The 25,484-nt window shown below is 39.5% G+C and overlaps 2 protein-coding genes across 5 annotated transcripts in view; one reads left to right on the top strand and one right to left on the bottom strand.

Moving 5' to 3' along the window:
• pargl (poly (ADP-ribose) glycohydrolase, like) overlaps positions 1–4,258 on the top strand; it is a 12,546-nt gene extending 8,288 nt beyond the window's left edge. Inside the window, exons 12-16 of the mRNA XM_028025972.1 lie at positions 28–106; positions 191–299; positions 1,059–1,158; positions 1,313–1,441; positions 3,197–4,258. Of these exons, the coding sequence (XP_027881773.1) occupies positions 28–106; positions 191–299; positions 1,059–1,158; positions 1,313–1,441; positions 3,197–3,300 (521 nt within the window). The 3' untranslated portion in view covers positions 3,301–4,258. The remainder of the gene's footprint in view (positions 1–27; positions 107–190; positions 300–1,058; positions 1,159–1,312; positions 1,442–3,196) is intronic.
• On the bottom strand, positions 4,093–25,484 carry ogdhb (oxoglutarate dehydrogenase b). 4 transcript variants are annotated; one of them, XM_028025968.1, is made up of 23 exons: positions 25,374–25,482; positions 23,432–23,859; positions 20,797–20,985; positions 19,758–19,851; positions 17,133–17,248; positions 14,240–14,394; positions 14,005–14,151; positions 13,151–13,241; positions 12,508–12,687; positions 12,291–12,419; positions 11,121–11,300; positions 10,679–10,831; positions 10,426–10,528; positions 9,787–9,915; positions 9,544–9,694; positions 8,366–8,493; positions 7,901–8,079; positions 7,646–7,717; positions 7,314–7,439; positions 7,141–7,213; positions 6,896–7,059; positions 6,643–6,797; positions 4,093–5,695 (listed from the first exon to the last, which is right to left on the bottom strand). In XM_028025968.1, the coding sequence occupies exons 2-23, from the start codon at positions 23,663–23,665 to the stop codon at positions 5,575–5,577; spliced, it is 3,069 nt and encodes a 1,022-aa protein (XP_027881769.1). In that variant the 5' UTR covers positions 23,666–23,859; positions 25,374–25,482; the 3' UTR covers positions 4,093–5,574. The 4 variants fall into 4 exon arrangements, 3 of the variants coding, with proteins under 3 accessions (XP_027881769.1, XP_027881770.1, XP_027881771.1); XM_028025969.1 differs by lacking the exon at positions 25,374–25,482 and adding an exon at positions 22,197–22,454 and having other exon boundaries at positions 23,432–23,518; XR_003596627.1 differs by lacking the exons at positions 4,093–5,695; positions 6,643–6,797; positions 6,896–7,059; ... (3 more) ...; positions 7,901–8,079; positions 8,366–8,493 and adding an exon at positions 10,132–10,187 and having other exon boundaries at positions 9,553–9,694; positions 25,374–25,484.

Below are 25,484 nucleotides of genomic sequence, written 5' to 3'. Positions count from 1 at the left end.
CACATGTTTTCGCTGTCTGTTCCTCAGGTACGCAGCAGTTCAGCTGTTACTCTGGTTTCAGTGACAGCTTTCAGTGGTTGGGCCCTTATGATGATCACCTCGAAAGGTGTGAGATGTTTAAAAAAAAAAAAAGAACTAGAACGTTTTCAGTTTGTGCTGGTTGTCTGATTTCGTTGAACTATTTCGGCAGAGACGAGTGGCGTCGGCTGAAGCGGCAGATTCTGGCCATCGATGCCTGTCACTTCAGACAACCCATGGATCAGTACAACATGGAGAAAGTCAAACGGGAACTGAACAAGGTAAAGTCACTGTGTTGACCGCAGTACTCTAATATCCCGTTTGGAGCTTTGGGTTGTGGATAAATGCTACGCTGCTTTAGTTCACATCTGTTGGATAGAACTTTTCTGTGTTCAGAAAACTTCAGCACCTTTTTCCTCAGGAGTTCCTCAAGCTTGAATTCTCAGTCCTCTCCTTTTGTCTTTATATCTTCTCGTTTTAGAGTTGATTTTGAGATATCTTGGCATCCTTTGTAAGTTTTATGCATACCACTCAAATTTATTTCCCCCTATTTCCACCCATGCTCCCTTTAACCTCTTAAAGAATCTTGAGAACATGATGGCCATGAATTCTCTGATCTTTAATGAAAAGAAAACAGATGGGGTTTTCTTCAGTCCTAACAGATATTCACACACACCCCTATTCCAAGCCTATGGTAAGCATCAGGTTAGAAATCTCGGCGTAACCATGGATTCTGGTTCAAAGTTCAACAAGCAGGTCAGCTCTGTGTCAGCGGTCTTGCTTCTCCTGACTCTCTATTTCAGCAGTTTTAGAACTTTGGTTGAACAAGTTATTTGTTAGATGTGCTTTATAAATAAAAATTAATTTAGATTTGTTCAACTGAATGCAGAGGAGGTTCCGATCACGTGATGCAAAGTTTCTGTCTTGCTGGTCCAACTTAGCTCAAACCTGATCGAATGAACTTTGCCATATTAGTTCAATGTATTTACATTTTAAGTTTTTTTGTTGTTTTTTTTTTTGTGTGTGTGTGTTTTCCAAAGGCTTACTGTGGGTTCAAAGGTCACTATGGTCATGAAGAGCCAGACATCGCCACAGGAAAGTGGGGCTGTGGAGCCTTCAATGGAGACCCAGAACTCAAAGGTAAACTCTGTTACTCTAATGTCGGGTCTGTATTATTATTATTACAATTCCCTGAAAAAATATTCCACCTTTAAGCCCGGAGCTAAAACAAGCGAATATTTTCTGTATTTGGCTGTTTTTCATCTGAGTGACGTTGCTATGTTTTGGTTTGCAGCTGTGATCCAGCTGATGGCAGCAGCAAAGGCCAGGAGGGGTTTGGCCTTCTTCACGTTTGGAGACCACGATCTGTGCAGAAGGCTGCAGCAGACGTACCACCTGCTGGTCACACAGAAGATGACAGTCGGTGAGACATTTCATGACAGAAAGCCAAGTTGGAAGTTTTAGCCGAAGAAGCTGTTGTGACTATGAATGTGGTTCGCATTTGCTTTGAGACAAAAAGTGAAAAACTGTTAAATTTAATGAAAAAATCTAGTCCCAGCTTATCTTAATGACAAATAATAGGGCAACCAGAGGTGGGGACTCCGGTCACATGACCTGGACTCGAGTCATTAAAATCAAGACTTGAGACTTGACTCTATTTTTGCCTGTCTTTACTTGAGACTTGACTTGACTTGAGGACAAAGACTTGAGACTTACTTAGGACTTGCAAAACACCGACTTGGTCCCACCTCTGAGGGCAACTTAAAAAAAATACACTGGGAAGATATCAGTTGAAAACTGGAATAATTAACAAAACAGAATGGCTGACCATTCAGATGACCTTTAAAATCAACATTTGTTTCTATATAAAATGTCATCTTCCCAAAGCGCACTTTAAGGACAATAAATGTATTAAAACTAGTCTGGCCTGGGGATGCTGTGGTGCGGGGTGAAGCACAACCCACATAAGGAGGCCCTAGTCATCAACGCGGCCGTCGCAGGTTTGATTCCCGGCCTGGTGACCTTTGCCACATGTCCTCCTCCTTCTCTCATTACCCACATTCCTGTCAATTCACTATCAAATAAAGGCAACTAGAGCCAATAAAACCTTAAAAAAGAAACTAGTTAAGCTTGAAATGGTAAAATAACATTTTGATCATTTAAAAAAAACAATAAAAACACGCCATTCCCAAACTTCAGTAGCAAAACACGCTAATCATATCATTCGCTGTGTCAGGTTCATTACCATAGTAAAACAGTAGATAGTCTGACATTTTGTATCACCGTCAGAATTGGGAACAACGCCGCCCTCTGGTGGACAAACATACAAATAATAAATTTATGACGAGAACTTAAAATGAAATATTCCCACAAGTAATCCTTTTATTCCCTGAAAATAGATACTATAATAAGCTGAAATTCTTTACTGTTGGTGTGTTTTATTGTCTGAATAGCTTCTTAAATAATAGGTCATCAGTTTCAAAAAACAGGAAGGTTTTTACACTGATACAGCTAAGACCAAAACTATTCATCCTGGCAAATTTAGGTTGAAATTAATCTTAGTTCTACCAGGAGTTTTTGTTTCTGATGTTGTTAGCAGAGGTTCAAAGAGCTAAAGTGACAGTAGAAACATGCAAAACATTGAACAGTAAGTACAAGAAAAGTTTGATGTTTGATTGCTGTAGTGTCAGGAAAGATTCATGTTTCATTTCCTATAAGAAACAAACTTCTTGGCTGAATAAAATAATTTAAAATTATTTTTAAACACAAACCTTTAGAAAAATGTTTCAGCCTCTCACAATCAGTAGTGTTTGTGTCACAACTGCTCTTCTCTTGCACACTTTTCAGTAAATTATTTGTCATGTAGAAATATAATTTCTTTCTACCAAAAATAATCCTGATTTAAATCGGGACCACTTTAATTCTGTTATTCTGGTCAATAGTATAACAATATAAACCAATTATGCAAATAGTTTGGGTCAAGTTCCTCCTGGAAAATTAGAGAATAGTCAGATTCACAATTAAATCATCCATAAGCAGCTTTATTTTTGATGGGATTTGATGTAAATGTTGAGCTGCTTCTTTGCACAGTTTACTATTTGTTTTAAGAACAGTAAAGTAAATAGTACTGGCAGAACTAATCTTTTTAAAATCTACTTCATGTTCTGTTTCTTTTCAGGCCAGCTGTACAGACATCTGGAGAAGTACTGTGCTCTACGTAACAAACCCAATTTCCATGAGGGTTTGTTTGACTACCTGAGAAAAACCCAGAGTCAGCTCTGAGGCGGCCTGCTCTATGTGCATCAAACTGAAGGAATTGGTTTATAATGAAGAAAACAATACTTCTGAAATACGCTTTTTGCACATTTTGACACTGTGATCGAGAACAAACGGTAACGCATCAGAGTGTTAAGCCAGACTAAAATGATTAACCAATCAAATTACATTCACGGTTCTTAGAAGCTGCCAGAGCCAAACATCCCGTCACTGAATGTTTGCTCCTGATACATGGAGCTTAGTTTTTAGTTCTATTTGTGTTAAACAGTGAGGGTTCTGTAGTATTATCTTATCATATACAGATATTTCTGGATTTGAGAATTTGCAGAATGAGCCGAACTAGAATAGTTTTTTTTGTGTTCTAATGAGTTTTCTCTAATTCTACTCGCTGTCTGGATTACACTACAGTTTTCATTTACAGTACATTAGTTTGGCTTTCTCAGTGAAATAATTAAACATATAGTTATTGCTCAACAGCACTGATAGAAATCCTTTATTTTGGTTCAAAACATTAAAACAGGCAGCACCAAACGAAAATAAATACATGCTTTAATCCAGAGGTTGTGTGTTTACTGACATCTGCATCAATTCTGTGACGTTTCCATAGAGACAGGCTGTAATGTGGTACAAGCAGACCTTAAAGAGTGATGTTTTGGACTGGAGGGAAAAAAAGTATCAATGATCTATACATGTGACAGATCTGTTAGATTTGCAGAAGCGTCTTCAGCTCCTAAGCTTGACTTTGTAACTCAGAGGCCGCTTGAGATGTTGAACTTCTAATAAAACTTTTTTTTTAAAAAACAAAAATTCTTCTGCTATATTAGCTCAATGTGTCAAACAATCGCTGATGCATTTCTATTCAGAAACCCTCACCTCATAGTCAGCTGTACACATGGAGCAGCTGTAGATCTTCCCATCAACGTTTGATGATATTAACCAAAAACCTTTTTCAAATAAAAATGGGGAAAAAATGATCTGACTGCTTTTATCCATAACAAAACAGCAACAAAATATCCTCTCTGCTGTTAAAATGATGTATAAATATTAATTAATAGTGTTACCTAGAACATGTATTTGATATTTTGATCCATGACACAGATAAACCATGTATGGGTTTCTTTAAGCTAAACCAGATATTTAGAACTTTAAGGGTTCAGTCGTACTGTCTCACAAGTGGTGAGATGAAATTCAACCTTTGCTGTTGACATGAGCAGATCATTTTAACAGCTTCTTTAAAGCACATGAACAGATTAGCTGAAGACAAACTGGACAATGAAAAAGTGGCAGTTTTAGTGTCTGTTTTTTTTTTTTAAATAAGTCAACTTATTGTGCAAAATGTCATCATTTCTTTGCCATTCTGGAGCCTACTGAGGAGATGTTAGCTTGCTAACATGTAGCTGGCTGCTGCATAGATGTGGAGTTTGCAAGGTGAACTTTAAACAGCTTTTACTCAGTAAGAGGAAAACAAAAACACTGACAGCACAGCAACAGGTGAGGGAGGGGGAAGTACAGTTGAATACCAGTCATTCCAACACTTTGACATTTCATTAAAAAACTATAAGTTGCTTTGTGGCTTTGAAACAGTAAATGTTTAAATCCTGTAATCTTGATTCCAAAATCCAGTTAAAGGGTCGGTGTTATAAATCTTCCAGGCAAATAGGATCATTTTATAGCGCAATCAGGTAACTATGTTACCTTCAGTGGTTATAAAAATGTGATATCAAATATGACAATAAAAAATTTCACTTTGTAATGCAACACCTTGAAGTTGGGCCGCTGTCTCTTTAAAAGCTCCTGCTTTTTCTGAGACTACATCACCTTCCATAATGTTGTCCCTTAAATGCTTAGTTGGCAATTTTCCAAAGTTATTGAATATAAATCAGTTCTATCTGTCCAGCATCTCTAAAACTTCTAAAAAAAACCCTTTTCTATCTGATTTTTCTCAGTCAAATTCCCAAAAAACAATAATTTATATTTTTGCTGGTCGGGAGACAAACAGTACTGACAGAGAGCCACACAAATGAAAGTTTTTACCATGTTACCAATCTGGCTGTTTGCTTTTCTTAGTTTCTGAGTTTTAGATTTTCCCACAACCTTCCTTTTAATAGTTAAATATTCTTTAACTGATTATTGTTATTCTGCAGATATTTCACCAAAATCAATAAATGAATGAATCAGCGGTTCTGTAGTTTTCCTTCGGCATCGTGTCTCACTGTGAACACACAGTCTTCATGGTAACCGTGAAAACAGTCCGGTCTGGGCTGTGGCGTTCTGGGGCCGTTACAGTTTCCCTGGGAACGTTTCCAGGTCGAAGGCTGCGTCCAGTAAACGCTGGAGCTCCGTCAGGTGAGTGTGTTTGTTTCCAGTGGCAGGAGCTGCGGCGGGCTCACGGCCAGCATACCTGCACAAACACACAGGCACTAATGTCAAAACAGAAACTCAAGGGTTTCGTTTACGTCGACCTTGACTCGATCAGACCAACATGGCTAATGAGGCGGCTCTTGAGACACCAGGATACTTCCAGAAGTGGTTCTAACTCAGATGCGTATCGGATTGTTTTCAAACAGCCTAAACGGTCATTTGATCTGACGTTCACCTCGTCGACGTGACGCGTGCGTCAGAATTCTGCACCAGAAGAAACCAGAAGTGGTCAATCCTGACATTAACGATGGATGAAAATCATAATTATGAGATTATGAAAGAAGTCTGTTTCACTACAACGAATCACATCACAACCCCACAACTAATTTTGACCATCGTGGATTTCCATGTGGAGTCTTTCAAAAGTACTGGGTAATGCGATACGCAGTTTACTGGGAATTAATCTTTGAGTGTCCGAAAGAGTGCTGTAAAATATTTTCTGTATTTTTCTTATGCTCTCAAACAGGAGCGGCATTTTAAAATGGATTTTGGAGCATTTTCAGTGGATTCAGGATTCCCAGGACTTGAAATTCCAATTCTATTTAGAATAATTTGTTTTTGCACCTTTTCTGTTTTTTCACCAACAATCCTCTGAGGCCTACACAGAGCAGCGGCATCCACACTGAGACACAGTGGTACACCTGTGTGCTATTTCCTCATTATGTGACTTTTACATTTTATGTAGTGGTTCAGAAAAAAAGAAAAAAGGAAATGATGCCACACTTCTCAGATTCCCATTTGTAAAAAATAAAACATTGATAGCCATGCATTTCCTTCCATTTCACAGTCATGCACTACTTCATGTTAGAAATACCCCTGATGTTATTGCTGAGCACTGCATCTTGCATCTCATTACTTCTACCATTCTTGCATTGGTTTGGTGTGGACTGCTTCACACCAGGTCACCTTATATTCTGTAAAACTGACCAGATGGGGCGCTTGCGGTTTATTGTCGTACGGAGGCGGGGCTTGACGTAGAGGTAGTAACCCTGGTTCTTATGCTCCTCCTGACACCAAACCAGATCGGCGTTCTGGAACCGATCGGCCTCGGCTTTCACCAGGTCGAAGGGGAACGGAGACAGCTGCGAACATCACACAAACACGACTTTAAAGCTGCTGCGGCGTTGATCCAGGCCTGGAGATGAAGTCGGTTGGGTGAAGCGAAGGCAGAATCAATCACCTGCTCGATGCGGACGACAGCGACAGCATCCTCCAGGCCTCTGCTCTTACGTTCTCTGATGAGGTCGTAGTAAATCTTGCCTGTGCAGAAAACGACCCTCTTCACGTTCTGGGGGCCGACAGCTGCAGGCCCCTCATCCGGGATGAGGCGCTGGAAGTGGGTACCTGGTTGGAGAAAATATAGCATAATCTTTATTTCATTGGCATCATTTCCTGGATGTTTAAAAAAAAAAAATCAGTTCTCACCAGGCAGCATGTTGTCAAAGCTCGATTTGGCCTCTGGGTGGCGCAATAGCGACTTTGGGGTAAACACGATGAGCTGTTGTTAGAAAAGCAGAGAGAAGAAGTAGAACACGTTGAGCTTTAGGAACTGCATCAGTTTGAACTCTGAGCAGCGGTTCATGGTGGGAGTCGCTCACAGGCTTCCTGAAGGGCAGCAGGATCTGCCTGCGCAGGACATGGAAGTAGTTTGCAGGAGTGGAGCAGTTGGCCACGATCCAGTTACAGTCATAAAGCTGATGCACCGCAAAGTCCCCTGTGACTTTCTAATTTAAAAAAAAAAAAAAAAAAGTTTCAAAATAATAAAAACCTGATTTCACCGTTATAAAAAAACAACAGTTTCTAATGTTGATGTCAGATCTGTGCTTAATTTACGCAGACAATAGCTGACATGACTTTACAACAAATTAAAACATTAGATTATGTCAACATATCCAGTATTTAGTGTTCTTATATAGGGACACAAACTTACAGGAAAAACATCTGGGTCGTCATTGCACATCTGTAGGAACCTCTCAGGACGGGCGGATGAATGCTCTGGACCCTGGATGTGGGCAAGAGACACAAAGAGTAGAATGCAGAAACATTGTGTCTGCGGAATAAAATGAGGACGCCTTAATTATTTAATTTCCCTTTGGGATTGATAAAGTATCTTTGAATTGAGCTGAATATACAAGCGAAGAAGAAAAACCCAGAATGTTCTCAGGCGGTGTGCGTTTGTTCCTACCATGCCCTCCATGCCGTGGGGGAGCAGCAGCACTATGCCGTTCTGTCTGACCCACTTGGCCTGTCCGGAGCTGATGAACTGGTCGATGATGCACTGAGCCGTGTTGTGGAAGTCTCCGAACTGGGCCTCCCACAAAACCAGAGCTTTGGGACTGGCCATGGCGAAGCCGAGCTCAAAACCTGCACAGACGGAATAAAAACAAACGCCACCGTTTGACTGAAGGAAATCATGTTTAATGTGATATGAGTTCATCACTCACCCTAACCCTTATGGGGTAGGAGTTCATAAGTTTCTTACTTCGTCCTACTCCTTTTCGAGGATGTTAAGATTTACTGTACAAAAATAAGTGTCCTTTGCATTCCTTGTTCATGTGTGTGATTTTATACTTCTGTCATGTTCGAAATAAAAGAGTCAAATGTGTGAAATGTGACTTTTCATGGCGCTGCCGGTCGGTGTGCCACTCACCCAGGACTCCGTACTCAGACAGGGAGCTGTTGCACACGGTGTAAGGAGCCTGATCAGGGGAGATGGAGTTCATCGGGATGCAGATCCTCTTATCAACATTTTGGTCGTGGAGAACATGATGTCGATGGCTGTGAAAAAGAGTAAAAACGATTTGATTTATTTTTTTAACAGGACATTGTGGCCAAAGATATGAAATAATATGTTTTAGTTGAAGAATGAGAATCTGCATCCAACTTTTTTTTTTAAAGAATATATAAAACATAGTATTAGCTTTTTGCATCTTTACAGTCCTGTGTGCCACTGTGTGTATTTAGCATATTTTCATTGATTAGCATTTTATGAAGTCCTGAATTTGATTGCTGGCCAAAGAATCAGATTTTCACATAAAACTATGTAATCTAATTAGAGGGATATATTGTGATGTAAAATTTGTGGCCAAAACAAAATCCACCTCCAACCAATTTAATCAGTGTGTATATTTTGTACAAATCAAACCCAGTTACATTTAATCAGAGTAGTTCATCTACAACCAGCAGTAAAACATTTAACTTTTACCAATAACATCATTTTCTGCTTTTCCCTGAGGATAATACTATATTGCATTAGTCTAGCCATTGCATTCTTGTCTAATTCCATTTGATTTTAATCTCTCTTCACAGCTCAGTCTGGGCTTTCTCCCATTCACTTGGATTCCCTCTGGTGATTTCCACAATCAGCAAAGAGAAGGAGGAATTGTGAACTGTGACATTGATTTTCCGCGCTGTCTTAGAATTGTAGTCTGCCAGTAGTTTTAGCGATGGAAGCAGAGGAACTGAACGAAGACATTTGTGTTGGTCAAATATTGAATTAACATTAACAGACGCCTCATTCAGCTTGACACTTCTCTCTTCACAACGGAGGATGGTTGTTTACAGCGCTGATAATTTCCAATAAGCTTCATAGCATCAAACTGTCTCATGACACAGGTCATGGCCAGACGTTAGCGATTGGGTAACATTTAAGACCTTGTGAGAGTCCACGCTTTCAGGAAGCAATCGTTTCTCAACAGCCGAGAGCCCAGACCCTCAAAGTGAAGTGCAGAACAAGACACTGGTTTTTACCAGGCTAGTACTGTCAGTGTTGAGCAAATAAACCATGTCACTCAATATTTACCATTAAACATGCTGTTTTGTTGTTACCTGAACGTCCCCCTCTCTACATCCTGTCCGCTGAGACGCACGTGGATGCCCTCTTTGAGCAGAGAGCCGAAGGCCATGTACTCTCCGAGGGCCCAGTCACACACTCGCTGGCTCACCATATCTGCGCGTCCCTTCAAAATCCGACTCAACCCTGCGCCGTGATCCAAAACGCAGAAACAGGAAGGCTCAACAAGGCTAATTCACAGCATTTTCTAACAGTCCTAATGGAGTGATGGAGAATACCTCCATGTATCATGAAATCTTTCACCGGGACAGAGGCTGCGATGTTTCCAATGTGACAGAGCTCATCTTCTCGAATACCAGTGGAAGGACAGCTCATAGTTTTAGGTTGACCATCCAGAGTGAAAAAACCTAAAGATTTTATAGGCAAAAGAAATAAAAAATAATAATAACTCAGTGGTGGAGTGTTGTAATTGAGAGACACCATAAATACCACACCACTGCTACAAACCCTGACACTTACACGCGTTCTACTCAAATGTCACAACAGCGACCTGATGCTAACCTTACTTAATCCTATGCTACACTACGCAGACACTCTGTCTGTGCTGAGGAAGATCCACTCACCACAGCATGCCGAAAGCTTGAGGTGATTCCAACAGCAGTGGAGTCCGACTTGGTTTCTGATCATTTTAACATTTAATTATCTGACTACTTGAAGACACTCACATAGCATGCAAGTTTCAGCGACCATTAAATATGAAAAAAGACAAAAAGAAAGTAATTTTCTCAGTTCAGATGGATTAGCAGATTACATTAACACAAAATATACATGTAATCTATTTGAAATAGGTCAATTCATTTTACTGTGAAAAAATATGACACAAATCAACATTTAAATGATTCCTAGAAACAAGTTACCTGGCCAGGGAGAGTCCAGCCAGTGTTTGATGTGGAGGATCTTCTCGTCTTTGGAGTGAGCAAAAGCGTCCTCGCAGATTTTGTCGTATCGAGCTACTTCCTCCTAAGTGTCAAAAAGGTTTGCATTTCTGTTTCATCAATGAAAATGTGGAGTTCAAACCTAAAAACTCAATTCCAGTCTTTTTAAAGTTTAGGATAGATAAAAATCACATCCTCAAAGTGATTCGGCGTACAGGCATGATGGTGGCGTTACCTCGTAGTGTTGTGTTGTGACGACTCCTTCAGCAACGAGCTTCTCTACAAACGTCTGCAAAACTCCTTTCTGCTTCTTTATCTGCTTGTACATCAGCGGCTGGGTGAACATCGGCTCGTCCATCTCATTGTGGCCGTTACGTCTGTAAGAAACCTGCAGCAGAAACAGTTGGTAACAACCCTGTCCTGATATAGGACTGTGAATTTTCATGATTTCTGTGTTTTTGTGTAATGATCTATGGATCTATCATTTTAATATTTACAGCAATACGTTTGACAGATACACAAACCATTTCTGCCATGGCGTGTGCAACACTTCTGACTTGAACTTTTGGGTTCTGAAAGTTTTGTTAATGGCTTTTCTTACCTTTTCCTCCAAACTACAAGTTTAAAAGGGATGTCATAATTTTTTAAAAAATGCAGACATTTGCTTAAACATTTACCAGATCTACAACGACGTCTTTATGGAACGTGTTCCTCCACTCTGCCGCTACGTTGCACACAAACATCACGGCCTCCGGGTCATCTGCATTGACGTGGAAGATCGGCGCGTTCACGACTCGGGCCACGTCTGTCGGGTACGGAGATGAGCGAGCCATCCTGGGGTCTGTGGTGAATCCAATCTGCAGGAAGCAGAGAAGGCTGTCAGGTGTCTTCATGTTTCTGCTTGGTTGACAGCTCGGCATAAACTAATATGGTTTTATGTTACTGGCTTAATTAAGCTTCATTACATTTCTTCAGTCCAATTAGAATCATCATGCACAGTGCATAAGACACCAAGTCCTCGGAGGGGGGGCACCTAACATATTCATGGCCATAAGAAAATCTGCATAATTATAGAAATCAAAATTGTGGTGTATTTAAAGTAAAAATATGTCACTATTTTTACTGTGTTTTAATAGATATAATGAAAAATTTTTAAAAAGTAAGTTGCAGTTGCTAAGGAGAGACACAGGAAGAACCTACAAGATTATTTTACTGTTGTAGACAAAAAAACATAGTAATGCATAATTTTAGATGCTACTACTGAAGTAACACTAAGCTCCTTTGACCAAATGAAAAATATGAAAAATTATATATTTTTTTTATTTTGAATTCCATGTTCACCCTGTTACATCTGTCCTGCTTCAAAAATAATTGACTTTAAACGCAGTGTTACAGTCTGTTAATCTAAAATAATATGTAACTTAATGTGTAGATGTTCTGCAGTCTTTGAGGATTTTTGGTTCTAAAAAGCTCTTTTTAATAAATCTTCCTCAGAAAAACCAAACTTGTCATGATTAAGCGGGTCGGTTTCCTCTGTAAAGTCAAACCTTTGGTTGTTTAGAGGAGTTTGCATCGACCAAATACAACATGTATTCCTATTCTAGCAGCACTTCTCAGGATGAGACCTAGTTCTGAATTACATTCCCTGTTGTTACAGTTACAAAAACCCCCCAAAGATTTTCTGTTTTTAGGTAAGTAACAGAGGACACGAGGATTTCAAGGCATTTGATTTATCAGACTGAGCCGTCCGTCTTAAACCGAATAAAAGCCTGGAGGCCTCATTTCTCCACTGCATGTCTTCTGGTGAATGACCTTCTTTAACTCCTTCAGAGTTCACAAGTGAATACCTGGTTGTTCACCACCACATGGATGGTGCCATGGGTGGTGTAGGACGGCAGGTCCGAAAGGTGGAACGTCTCGTACACAATGCCCTGGCCTGCGAACGCAGCATCTCCGTGGAGCAGAATAGACATCACCTGAAACAGTTTCCAAATTCAAAACCTATAGACAGTTCTTCTCATGAACTGTCATAAAAAGACAGTTCATGAAACTGTCTTTTCTCACCCTCTTCCCCTCGGTGTCTCCAGAGTAAAACTGCTCAGCTTTGGTCTTCCCCTGCACCACTGGGTCCACGGCCTCCAGGTGGGACGGGTTGGCCATGAGCGACAGGGTGATGTACCTGTCACTGACTCGGTTCATCCTCCTGTGATACATGCCTAAATGATATTTCACATCTCCTGAGCCCTAAACACAGACGGTAAACGGTTACAGCTCATGTGTTTAAGCCACTGTGATCCATAAGTCAGCTAAACGTCTAAGTGATGACTTTGTCTGGTTTTCCAATTTGGAGGAAGCATTTCTTCTGATTAAATTTGTTCTTGTGCTAAGACGCTTTTACGTGTGTTTATTTTAATAAGTTGGTTTGAAAGTACTACAATATGGGGGAAGTTAACTGGGTTGATGTCTTAATCTAAACCAGAAGAACCAGAGATTCCTGATGTTTCTGGCCTCTATGCAACAGAAAAATAAGTATAAAATGGTATTTTCCATGATTCCACAATGACACATTTTTTGTGTTAAATCCGTGATATCTAGAAGTAATAATATTTCAAAATATTGCTCTGCAAACATTAAAAGCATGTAATTAGTTGGAGTCAGTTTCATTAACGTTTGCACAGACGTCTGTGAGTGGTTTTGTTGTGCGAACCTCATCAGCAGCCTCCAGCTTGGAATCGAACTGACAGAAGATCTGGTCCAGGTCTTTCCGGATAACATTGGCCAGAACGTTCAGCTTCCCTCTGAAGAGAATCATGGGGAAAGAAAACACATGAATGAGAATACTTTACTTTTGCCTCCCAGCACAGTATCCAGATCTTTTGAAACATTTCACATTTTGTCATGTTACAACTACAAACTTCAGTGTCTTTCGTTTTTTTTATTTACTTTTTTCTTTTTGTTTCGGTGAAAGACCAATACAAAGGGCATACAGTGATGGCAAGGAAGGATAATGCTACATAGCTTTTAAAGATTTTTTCACTAAACAAATATTTAAATTGTGGAGCACATTTGCACTCAGTCACCATGGGTCAGTACTTTGTAGAAAAATGTTTTTGCTGAATTTGCAACATTACAAAAAATAAAAGGAAACATTATGCTTTACAAACCATCTACAAACCATTTAGAAGCATCATGTGGTGCCTCTAGTGATATTTAAGGGAAGAATCTGTGAACATGAATGTAATTTTCATGGATGGGGATTTTTTTTAAGGGGCAAACTGATTTTTGGAGCAAATTAAATTTGTATTTAGAGGTTCCCCAGTACTTGTAAAAATAGAAAAAATGTAAAATTATGAATCACTTTTCTTCCACTTCAAAATTATGCACACATCATATAATGCACGACAGTTGTTTCATGACAAAACATGAAGAAGTTCATACTTTTTTTTGAGAGTGTATGAAAATGCATTAAATTCCTTCTACAGGCTTCACCCAGCCAATACTGGTGTCTAGTAAAAAGTCTCCTTGTGTGCGTTAGAGGACACCAGGTGTGTCTGTCTGTACCTGTGAGGCATTCCCAGGATCACGCTCTCCACTCCGCACTGACTGGACCGGTCGATGATGGTCTTCAGGGCCGGGATGAGCGACTCGCAGCCTTCCAAGCCGAAGCGTTTCTCTGAAGACCACTTCCTCTGAAGGAACTCCTCAAACCTGCCAACAGTTGTGACCGCTGGTACGCTTCACAGAACTCTGGCTCCATCACCTCCGGACTCAGAGCATGTAGAACCGACAGACTGACCTGGTGGAGCGGATCATCCTGCCCAACAGAGTCCTCTTCTCTTCCAAGGAAAACTGCATGATTCCTGGCGTTTCGAACTTTTGTCGGATCCACTGGCACTGCTCCACGTCATTTATGAACATGAACTCCACCCCGATATGCTGACAGTAGGCCATCTAGAAAACACAGACATGAACATGTATTGGTTTGAGATCCATAACCCATAACAGCTGGGTTATGGATTAATGGTGGATGGATACTACAGGATTGTTGACAGGGTTTTTTTCTCCTGACTTTCTGAAAATAGGGCTGGACAAGTCAATAACAATACATGTCACGATAGACATATGATCAATGTCAATAGATAATATGTCCAATATTCAATACTTTCACTGAACTCCAATCCAGAACCGAACAGCATTCTGGGTGATGTAGGCAGAGGAAAGAATTTAGCTGCTCAACCTCTCGGGTTGTAGTTAGCTCACAACCCGAGCTAACCAAGGTTGGTGGCATCAACTAGCAAACTCATTGTTTGGTTGCCTAGCAACAAAGTGTTGAGTAACTTGCGCAGCAGCAGTTTCAGGATCTGCTGCGTTGCCTCATAACTGCTTAAAAGTAAACAGAGTGAAAACTAAATAAAACAAGAGAGGTCACATCACCAGTTGGGCAGTAATTCAGATATTTCAAACAAAAAAAACCTAATCAATAATCATTTATCTTGATTGATATGAAATGCTTAAATCATAATATATTTTTCAGCCATATTGTCCAGCTCCATCTGGAAGCTTCTCCAAATTCTGTTGGATCATTTGTTTTGCCCTTCGTCCAGTCCCAGGTCATGGGCCGCCAAAGGTAGAACTCCAGAGATTTCTGTCCTCGACCATTTTTTCTAGTTGGTTCCAAGCATTGCCTGTCTTTTTGACGTTTTCCTTGATGTCTCATCACCAGGTGTTTCTAGGATGGCCTCTCTTTCTCTTGTCTTGGAGGTTTCACCTGACAGCCTATCTGGTGAAGTTGCTTGGTGGTTTGCGTAGGGCAGTGGTGTCCAAAGTAGATCCTGGAGGGCCGGCATCCTGCATGTTTTAGTTCTATCGCTGGTTTAACGCATCTGGATCAAATGATGGGCCATTAGAAGGCCTAAGGAGAACAGTTACATGCTGAGAAAGTTGTTACTACCACCAGAAAGAAAACTAAAACATGTAGGACGCCGGCCCTCAAGGACCGCCTTTGGGCACCACTGGCGTAGGGCGTGCCTTACCTAGCATTATCTTTTCTTCCTGATTTCTGCCTCTGCTGAGAGTTGACAGATCTTTTCCCATAGCAAATGTGGAGAATTTTTAAGGTTTTGATGCATTAATGAAGAAGAAAAAGCATATTTCTAGCATCTGTCGTGCTGTTAAGGCCACTGAATGTATACAAGCTCAAGATGACCAAGATAAGTCTGAGAAGTGTCTGAATGTACCAGTGATGTGCGGTGAGGTTCATAGCTGGTGAGCCACTGACTTAATCATAATCAGATTTACAAATAAGGCCCCTACATGTTATTGTTTACATAAGGAAATTGCGCGCATGCGGACAACACTAGAGGGCAAAAATGCTAGAGGCATGTCATCCATAGCCGCGCTGCCGCCGTAGAATAATTCTGTTAACTCAATCAAACTTGGACATGTAGATATTATTCATTTTGTTCTATGCTCCACAGCAAAGTGAAAAAACTTTAAAGTACAACTCAAAACCACTTCTTTCTCGCTCTCTGTGTCAGCGCAGCTACACGCAGACTCGTTGCTATAGTTACATAGCTGCAAGAGAACTGCATGCCTCACCTCGAATCTGTTTTCTGCCGTTTCTGATCGCTCCTTAGCGCACAAAACACGTTACACACACAGTTATTGACACTGTACAATATATACATAAGCTAAATTATGGAAAATCAGTTCATACATTAAATGTTTCTTAGCCATTTTATTGGTGACGTACAGACAGGAGGAGCACGCGCTCATAGAATGGCAGCCAGTGCAGTTAGCGAGAGGTTGCACAATCCCAGGTGAGGCTCAGCTTGCTGCTGCCTCACCAGCTGTGCTTCCGACCATTTGAATGGGAAAATGCGAAAATTCAGTGATTTTGAAGAACAAAATCATCAGAATTGGTTAAGCTAAATGAAAAATAGCTACTTTATAGTACAAAACACAGAGTGAAAATAGCAATTTATCTTATGATTATATTATTCTTCCATGATGACAGGTGAGGCAGAGTCTCACCTGCCTCCCCTGACCGCACATCACTGGAATGTACATAAATATTCCTATAAAGTAGAATTATATTAATATAAAAGTGCTCCAGTAAATGTCCAAGTTGTTTTTGACAAAGACCTTATGAATGCAAACTGAGGGTCATTGGGCGTAACGGAAACCCTGTAAATTCTAGACACTAATAGGTACCATAGAATTGCACAAAAACCCATGAGGGACGGCGGAGTCCCTGCTCGAAATTCCGTGAAGAGGTGAACGGAGCCTTGTGCCAGAAGCCCATTAAAATGCTGTTTACATCATTTTAAACTGTGTGATTGTGAGTGGGAATAAAAATAGCAACAGGTATTTTGTTCCATATAACACAGTAGGAGTGTAACAGGTAAACCTTTATGGATGCAAACTCCACTAAAAACCCACCTGTTTAGGATTGTATTTGAAACTTAATCAATTACAAATTTATTGATGGAACTTGACTCAATGTCATGTTTTGATTGTTGATTCTATGTTGCTTTGTGTTTCTGTGTTTGATATGATGTAAAGCACTTTGAAATGCTTTGCTGCTGAAATGTGCTATACAAATAAAATTTGATTGATTGATTGATTGGTTGATTGATTGATTGAAACAAAGCTGTTTTAATGTGTGTGTGCACTTATCACAGCTCTACCTCAAGGCGGCGAATGATCTCTCTGAGTGGGAGCGCGCTGGCATTGCCGCCAATGAAAGTGCTGGCGGGGAGCCGGAACACCTTGTCCAGGTCACCCTCAGTCAGGCCGTACAAACCTGGAGCGAACAAGAGACACAGGAAACAGAATCAAACTGAATCTAAAGCAGATCACTGGAGCCAGGTGGAGTGGAACTGATCTAAAGAAGGATGGCAAACCTGAGACAGAAACTAAAAACAGAGAAAAGTTTAGAATTTCTGCCTTTATCTTCTCTAGTATGGAAGATAACATTTACTGACAGACTCCTACTAATATGACTTCTCACAAGAATAAAAGCCACATATCCCTCCAACCCCCCATGTGGGGCCAAAGTTGCACCATTCTTAAATTACGGTGGACTGCAGAGACCTACAAATGCCCTACAAATCCAGCACTTTGGACACCCTGATCTAAACTTTCTTTATCACACTATGAGATAACTCACTCAACAAGGAACAGAACGTCCAGAAAGTTTCCTCAGGGTTTTATGGTAATCATTTATTATGTTAACAACTCAAATATTAACTTTGTGGATCTGCGAACTCCTAATCACTTTCTTTAAAGTTTCCTGGAAAGCATGGAAACATTTACCACGAACTGGAGAAGCAGCATTCAGCTTCTGTGCACCACAAATCTGGACCAAACCTCCTGAAAACTGGAAAAGCAGCCGGAACACTGAGCTCCTTTAAATCCAGACTAAAGACCCACCTGCTTAAGGTTGATTTTGAAACCTTATAAATGAAACATTAATCAACATTTTGATGTAGGGTAGGGGTTAGGGTTAACCATGGCACTTGACAAAATGTATTGTTTCAATTATTCACTTTGTATTTTTGTGATATTACGATGTAAAGTACTTTGAACTAGCTTGTTGCTGAGAAGCTAAATAATGTAATTGTTCAAAATGTACAACACATATGGTGGCTGTTGTTTAAGCGTACCTATTCATAATGAACCTGACTTTCATGAAATCTTAAAAGCAGTTTCAACAATATGTCTGAAACTGTCTGAAAGTTTTTCTTCAGACTTTGGAAGAATACTCACATTATTCCAGTGCAGTGTTTTCTAGTCCGTCACCAAACCATTAACCTTTGACATGTTAGGCTAGGGAACATCATTTTTAACTTATATCTTTGGACAATTGGTTTCAGTGACTCAGGTTTCCAAATTATTTTGTTCAATCTATGAAAATCTTTTACATTTTCATATTTTAAGTACAAAGAGATACAAATCTCTCTGAGGGCTAAAATTCACTAATCCTAAATTATTGTCAGAATAATATAGAATAATTTCTCACTGGGTGATTACTGCAGAAGATGGGCCACAAGCTGAGCAACATCGACCAATCAGAACGCACGGATCATTCAGGAGCCACAAAGTGACAAACACACAAACTGCTGGTTAATGATCCAGTAGAACGCCACACATGTAATTTCAGAGGTCAGACAATGCAGCGACCTTTTACTGACCTCAGTGACCCTCTCACTGAAAATGAACAAAACCACAAGTGAGCATGGAAACATCCAATCAGAGGTCAGAGAAATCAGCAGGTTGTGAACTCAGAGGCACCGGGCCTTTTCATAGGGAACAATGACTGAACAGCAAACACACACCTTTCACACAGTCAGGTGGACACTTCCTGTTTACAGTACCAGTTTGCGTTTTGCTTTTTTATGAGCAAACGTTAATATTTCTCTCACATTCTGACTTTGGTGAAACTGAAAACACACACAGTCTTGACAGAAGCAAAGTGCTGTGAGAGGTCACACTGCACAGCTGTGCTTTGACTGAACTGCTGACATCATCATGATAACATGCTTAGCCTATCAGAAGCCAGAGCATCATAAAGCAAGAACATAGTCTTATCTCATAGGGAACATGGCTTTCTGTACACGATGTTCTAAAACAACCACAGCAGCACGAGTCCATGTGATACATGAAAAATTAATGATAACATCACTACCACTGATAATAATCATAATGACAACAAGAAGTAGTAGTTTAGGTTGATAATGCATTGGGTTTTGAGGCAGTGAGGAAGCTTGTGTTTATCTTTCTGATTTATCTGGGTTACTTAATAGAAAATAATTGTTCCATAAAATCACATTAAGGGTTTATAATTTCAGATAAGCCATAATCTACAGTAATTAATGTTCTCAAATTATTACAACCATACCCTGACGGTATGATAACAGATCATGTGTGCACTCTTTTTTTCTTCTTCTGCAAATCACCTAGAAAATTTAAATTTCCTGTATAAAGACTGATTTTACTGACACTTTCTGGGCTTCACTAATTACTATTATAGTCAAAGGCATGAACCTCACTGTATATATACTGTATATATACAGTATATACAGTATACTGTATGTATATATATATATATATTCAGCCCCCCTGTGTAAATGTTCTGCAAACCATCTAGAGATCAGGTATGTAGTTCTAGCAGAACATATATTTTGCTCATAAAAATTTAAATACCAAATAAATTAAGATCCTAAATATACTGTCCCGAATTCAAAAGGGAGTCAGAGAGACACTTAGTGAAGTGAAATGTAACACGGATGGTGCAGGGCTGTTTTTCTCACCAACATTTTGAAAGCCAACAGTACACGGAGCGTCATCGAAGTCCACACAGCTGATACCGAGGGGGTCCAGCTTGGCTATGTGATGGCCCCGTACCTGCAGAAAGGCAGATGAGGGTCGGTGAGGTTAGAATGTCTAAACTCATTCCAGCAGGTCACCTTCATGATGTCAACATGGCTGACCCAGTTTTCTGTCCTCATATCAGAAGTGGGTTAAAGGCTTTAAACCAGCTGCCTGTTTTACCTGGAGCCAGTTTTCTGCCTGAACAAAATACTTTCAATCTGAAAAGTTTTCTGTACATCTGATGTGTTTGCCCAGATGAAAATGACCTTCATGCAACTTTAAGACTCACTAAAAGGATGTTTAATTAACACAGAGAGAAAACTAGGAATTCACCAATTCACTTTTTTTACTTCCGATATCTGAGGTTTATTATTGGCTGATACCGATCCGATACAGAAAAATAGCTGAATTTTTTTTAAACAGACATAAATGTACTGAATTACAAATTTATTTGATAACTCTGCACCAGTACAGCATACTGAAATACACCAACAGATTCACAAGTTTGGTCAAACATGTAAAACCAACTTTAATTTGTTCCGTCAGTGTGATTAGGAGTAGAACAGTCAATGGAAAATAAATAATAAAGAAACTGAAACTAACTACAACAAACTGCAACAAATCTTTAGAATGATTCAGAAAGTGCAATTAATAATTTTAAATATAATGTAAAATAAATAAAGCATTCAGAGCATATATAGAATATATGAATATAGAAATAAACTGAATTAAATTTTTTGGAATATCGGGACCGATACAGATATTAATATCGGATCTGTGCATATCTAATGAAAACATAAGCTTGCAATAATGTTTTTGTCTTTCTGTAAGTTATAAATCCTTTAGATATGCGATTATTTATTATGGTGCAGAAAATTCTGCTATGAATGTAGTAGTAACAGCTGTAAATATAAGATACAAGTAAATTTGATATTGATCTGAAACAACATTTATCATACGATAGTGTTTGTTGTTTACCTGGTAGGCTCTAATCAGTGACTGCACTGCCAGGTGGTCTTTCACCAGTTTCTCTACATTGGGCTGAGCTCCCACCAGCATCCGGACGCCCGTCATTCCGTCAGAAGGCCCGCTGAGCGGAGGAGGGCTTTGGTACGCCGCACCGGGCGGCGCTCCAGCATTTGCATTCCGAAAGAAAATATCCCAAGACTGTGAGAAGGAAAAAAAAAAGGATGACCTCTGCTGTTTTTTTGCTCATCTCCTGGTGGTAAACAGTAATTGGAAGTTTTTGTTTACTGCCAACAGGCTTAGACTGCGTCTAACAACATGACACAAAGTAGGCTAACACAGCTACTCCCAACCTCAAAGTCGGTTATGGTTGATGTACGTTAAGATGATATGTTACTTTATGCCAGTGGTTTGATCTGACTAAATCAATCACACACATAGTGCTGTACAATTTCTCTATTACGTTAGTGTTTCAATGCGCAACATGCAGACATATTATTTTGTAACACAAGTACCACTGGTTTTTCCAACTCACAACTGGAACACAGCTAAGTCAGGGGTGACAACGTTCCTACATCCCAGTTTCATCCTGAGGCAATGAAACCTCACGAGTTTTATCTACGTTTTTGGATTGTTGTAGAAGATTTTTGTTGTTGCTGTTGTTATTGAAAATTTATAAAATTTCACTTGCAAAAACAAAATTAAAGTAGATTTGCATTAAAATCAGAAGCTACATGAACTGTAAGCAACACCGTTAACTAATGAGCATTAACCTCACTCTCCACCTAAGTTTCTAATAGGAGCAGGGAGTAATTAGATTACAGGAGTGAGAAGCTTTTAGGGTCAGCTTTCTGTGCTGGATGTTAGCTTACAGTTAGCACGGTGCACGAGTTACTTTACAGCTGTACTCAAACTATGAACCCTGACAGCAGGCAGCTCAGTTTGTTAGCTGAAAACAGATTGCAGGTCAAAGCCTATGTTTGAACCTTTTATGACGTACAATTCCCCACTGTAAACGTCTGTTCACTGAATGTAGTTTAATCCATTTAGTGGTGTTCATGAGCCAACTGACAGCTAATGTTTTACTGTTCTACTTAAAGTAGCACAAGCAGAGCTTCAGGTTCTAGATATGATCATTAGTTGGTGTTATTTCTAAATCTCAAGTAATTATGAGACAGACATGAAGATCTGCACTGATGTTTTTGCTGTCTTGTTAAGCGTCATAATAACATGGTTTATGTCAGCTCTCATCATTTTCACCAACACAACAAAATGTATTGTTATAGTAACATAATTTGAGGCATTACCAAGAAAGGTGACCTTTTAACTAATAACTATTTTCTTCAACAAAGAAGCTTCACTCCTGTAATAATGTTAATTCTGAGTTTCTACTTAAATAAAAATGCACTCACAAATAAACAGGTGGAGGATCAAAGTCAACTGCGTAAACTTTAGCCCATTGCATCCTGGACATTCATCCGTTAGTGACCAAAATCTCAGTTCGGTTTGCATGCAAACAGTGCAAAGGACTCAGACTGGATGTGACGACAAATGTGCATAAGTGAGCAGATCCAGGGGAGAAGGTCACTTGCTCCTGAGAGACTAGCGTTCCCTGAATTTTGCCTGTAAGGCAGAGACTGCTAACACAGGAGCTTCCAGACAGCCAGCAGCTGGAGGAAAAGTCAAAAGGACAAACATTCCTGAGATTAAGCAATGCACTTTGAGTTCTAATGAGTACAAACACGACTGCTGCGTATTACTTCTTTTTAATCATGTTTTGTGGGATTCTTCCGTAATATACCACAAGAAGCTGCAAAGCTTCAAAATTACGTTAATTAAATGCAAGGTAATATGACTTAACTTCAAATCAAGACTCATTTAGACCTGTCACAATAAGCAATAAATCAACTGCATGATCAGTTAAAAATAACTCTATAGTTTCCATTTGCATGATGTACTGTTTTTCTCTTTTCTCTCTTTCTACCAAAAACTAGATGATAAAAGTCTTCAGTCTGATGCTTTGGTTTCAACTAGACCCTTTTATGAAGGACAATTTTGTTTCTAGAGACTTTATAATTAATTTTATTTGTTGTTTGTTGATTTATTTTGGATAATGTCTTCCAGTTCCAGTGTTAAATGTTCATTAGAGTTTAAAGTTTATTGATCTCTGAGAACGAGTTCTTCCATTATTGTTCCATTGCCATTATTTTACCTAAAAATGGTCCCAAAACAACGTTATTGTTTATTGCAATAACTTCCTAGACAATTTATCGGCCAGTAAAACTTGTTAGCATAACAGGCCTAGACTCAGTTTTCTTTATCGCAACAAATCATCTTTCACTCATTCTGCAAAGTACAGTTTGGTCAAAATGACAATCCTCCCTTTCCTTGACTATGGTGATATCAGACCTGCATTTAAAACTCTACTCCATAAGCAGCAGAGTTAAACAAAAAAAAAGAGAAAAGAATAAAATAAAAAATATATTATTATGGAGCTACTGAATAATTAAGTGTGTTTGGCGGCTTCACTAAAAAATTTTAATAACCTGTTTGGTTAGGCTGGACAAACAATCTTCCCTGTCACAGTTTTGAACACCTGGAAAGTCCATTTCTTGTCATTAGCTGCCATCTCATAAACCCTCAGTACCTTATGCACATTCCTACGATCCTCCAGCCAGGCGTAGTACATCTCCTCCACGTAGTTGGAACTGGTTCCATTGAGAAAAGGTTCAGCAGCCACAGACGCACTCAGGCTCCTCACAGGCTGAAATGTCCTTGCACCTCCTTCCAGCGCCAACAGTCGGGACTGTGGCGCGGTCTGGGCTGTCTGTGCAGCAGCTAAAGGCCCAAGCCTCGCAACTGTAGTCCTTAAGCGGTGCATGGCCGCAGGTCAGCCACGGTTCCCAACGCCCCAACTCTCCTCTTGGAAGAAAAATGCAGCAGAATGTGGGGAGTAAGGAGACCCTGTCAACATGAAGGCTTCTCCCGCTCCGTTGCTGGAGGTGTTTTTAAATCGCTGATGCTAGAATTCGTACAGATGTTGCTCCTCACTCTTTCCACAGGTTTCAGTCGAGTCTAAAAAGCACACAGGTTTATTAAACTCTTCTAAAGAACAATGAAAACAGCAGGGCTGAATTCATACAAATGTCACTCTTCTCACATTGTTTTCCATCATTTTTGAGTTCACTAATTATTCCAAGCTGAAGAAACTGCTGACCTAGGGCCATTGTAGATAGAAAAAAGAAAGAGAGGAGTACATTTACAGAAATATATCTAGAAAAAACAAGGACATTTCTGTGTTTAAAAAGTCGAAAATGTGCTAGAAAAAAAACATAATCATTTTTAGATTAATCTCAGAAATTTACAAAAACAAAATCTGAGAAATTTCTATGTATTTTTCTTGAAAATTTCTGAGATTGTTTTTTTTGGTGGAAATTTACTATCAATCAATCAAATTTAATTTGCATAGCACATTTCAGCAACAAGGCATTTCAAAGTGCTTTCCTACGTTTTTTTTTTGTTCCATCTACAGTGGCTCTAACGTGCCATCATAAGAAACAGAAATCAATAACACAATATCATTTATTAAACACACCTTTTGTGTAAAAATTAGAAATGTGCTTCTGTTTGTAGATCTTACTGAATTTGTGAAATTGTGCCTCTGGGGGCACAATAACCAGCAGCTGTCCTGATGAGACCACTGAGTTATGACCCAGTTGTCTGGTTTTATAGTAGCAGTTTGGTTCCCACGATTGGTACGATTCAATGAAGAAAAATAAATAAATAAATTTCGAAGAATATTTTTTTTCAGACAGCAGTAAGCAAGGTTTTTAATTTCTGAAATTAATTTATTTCATTATGTCCAGAGAGAGATAACTCTGGTCACTCAGGCACTTCTTTCTGGCGTCTCTTTAGAAGACTTAGAAACTGTTGGAATGGGATTTCAGAAAATCTATGATGTTTTAAAACTGTTTTGAACAGAAATCAGCCCAGGCCTTGAGGCCTTTCAGTACTAGATCTAAAAGATCCATTTAAAAAAAAAAAAAGAAAAAAAGAAATATCATTAAGTGCAGCAGCATGGATCCGAACTAAAAGACAGTTAAATTAATATCTTGGAGACAAACAGTGTTTGGTTTGTTGTTCAATGTGTTTGGAGTGTTTTCATTTAATAAACTTTTTCAAACCGATTACTTAAAATAATAAAAACATTACAGTAGTGCTGTAAAATCATCTCTGTCGCCTGTGTTAATGTTCACATCTTCTAATCCCGACAAAGATAAGACTAGCATTTAAAAAAAAGTTATGACTACATGAGTGTTGAGGTGTTAAAGAATAAATCGCTGTAGACGAATCCAAACATTAAAAGTAAAAAATAATATTAACGTATTATTTACTCTGAAAGGGACAAGACACCGACATTACACAGCAGACGGGTCATCTATGACTAGACTTATACCACTACTTTGCTCGAAGACCTGCAAATAAACCGGAAGGTCACGAGGAGGAAACTTTAAACTTTAATGTATTCAAATAAGTTAAACTCAAGCTGAAACGTGAGGCGGACGTGTTCGTATATTTCGGTTTATTACCTTTTTTTCCCTGTTGGTTTTCCTGGCGCTTCTCTCGGCCTCTCGCTCCGTTGCTGCTGTGAATTAGGAGCAGCGCGTCCAGCGCGCGGGTACATGGGTGCGGGCGCGCGC

Source organism: Xiphophorus couchianus, chromosome 8 (assembly GCF_001444195.1).
Source record: "Xiphophorus couchianus chromosome 8, X_couchianus-1.0, whole genome shotgun sequence".
NCBI lineage: Eukaryota > Metazoa > Chordata > Actinopteri > Cyprinodontiformes > Poeciliidae > Xiphophorus > Xiphophorus couchianus.
The sequence above is the reverse complement of the archived record's forward strand: the minus strand, read 5'-3'. Positions and strand labels throughout refer to the sequence as shown.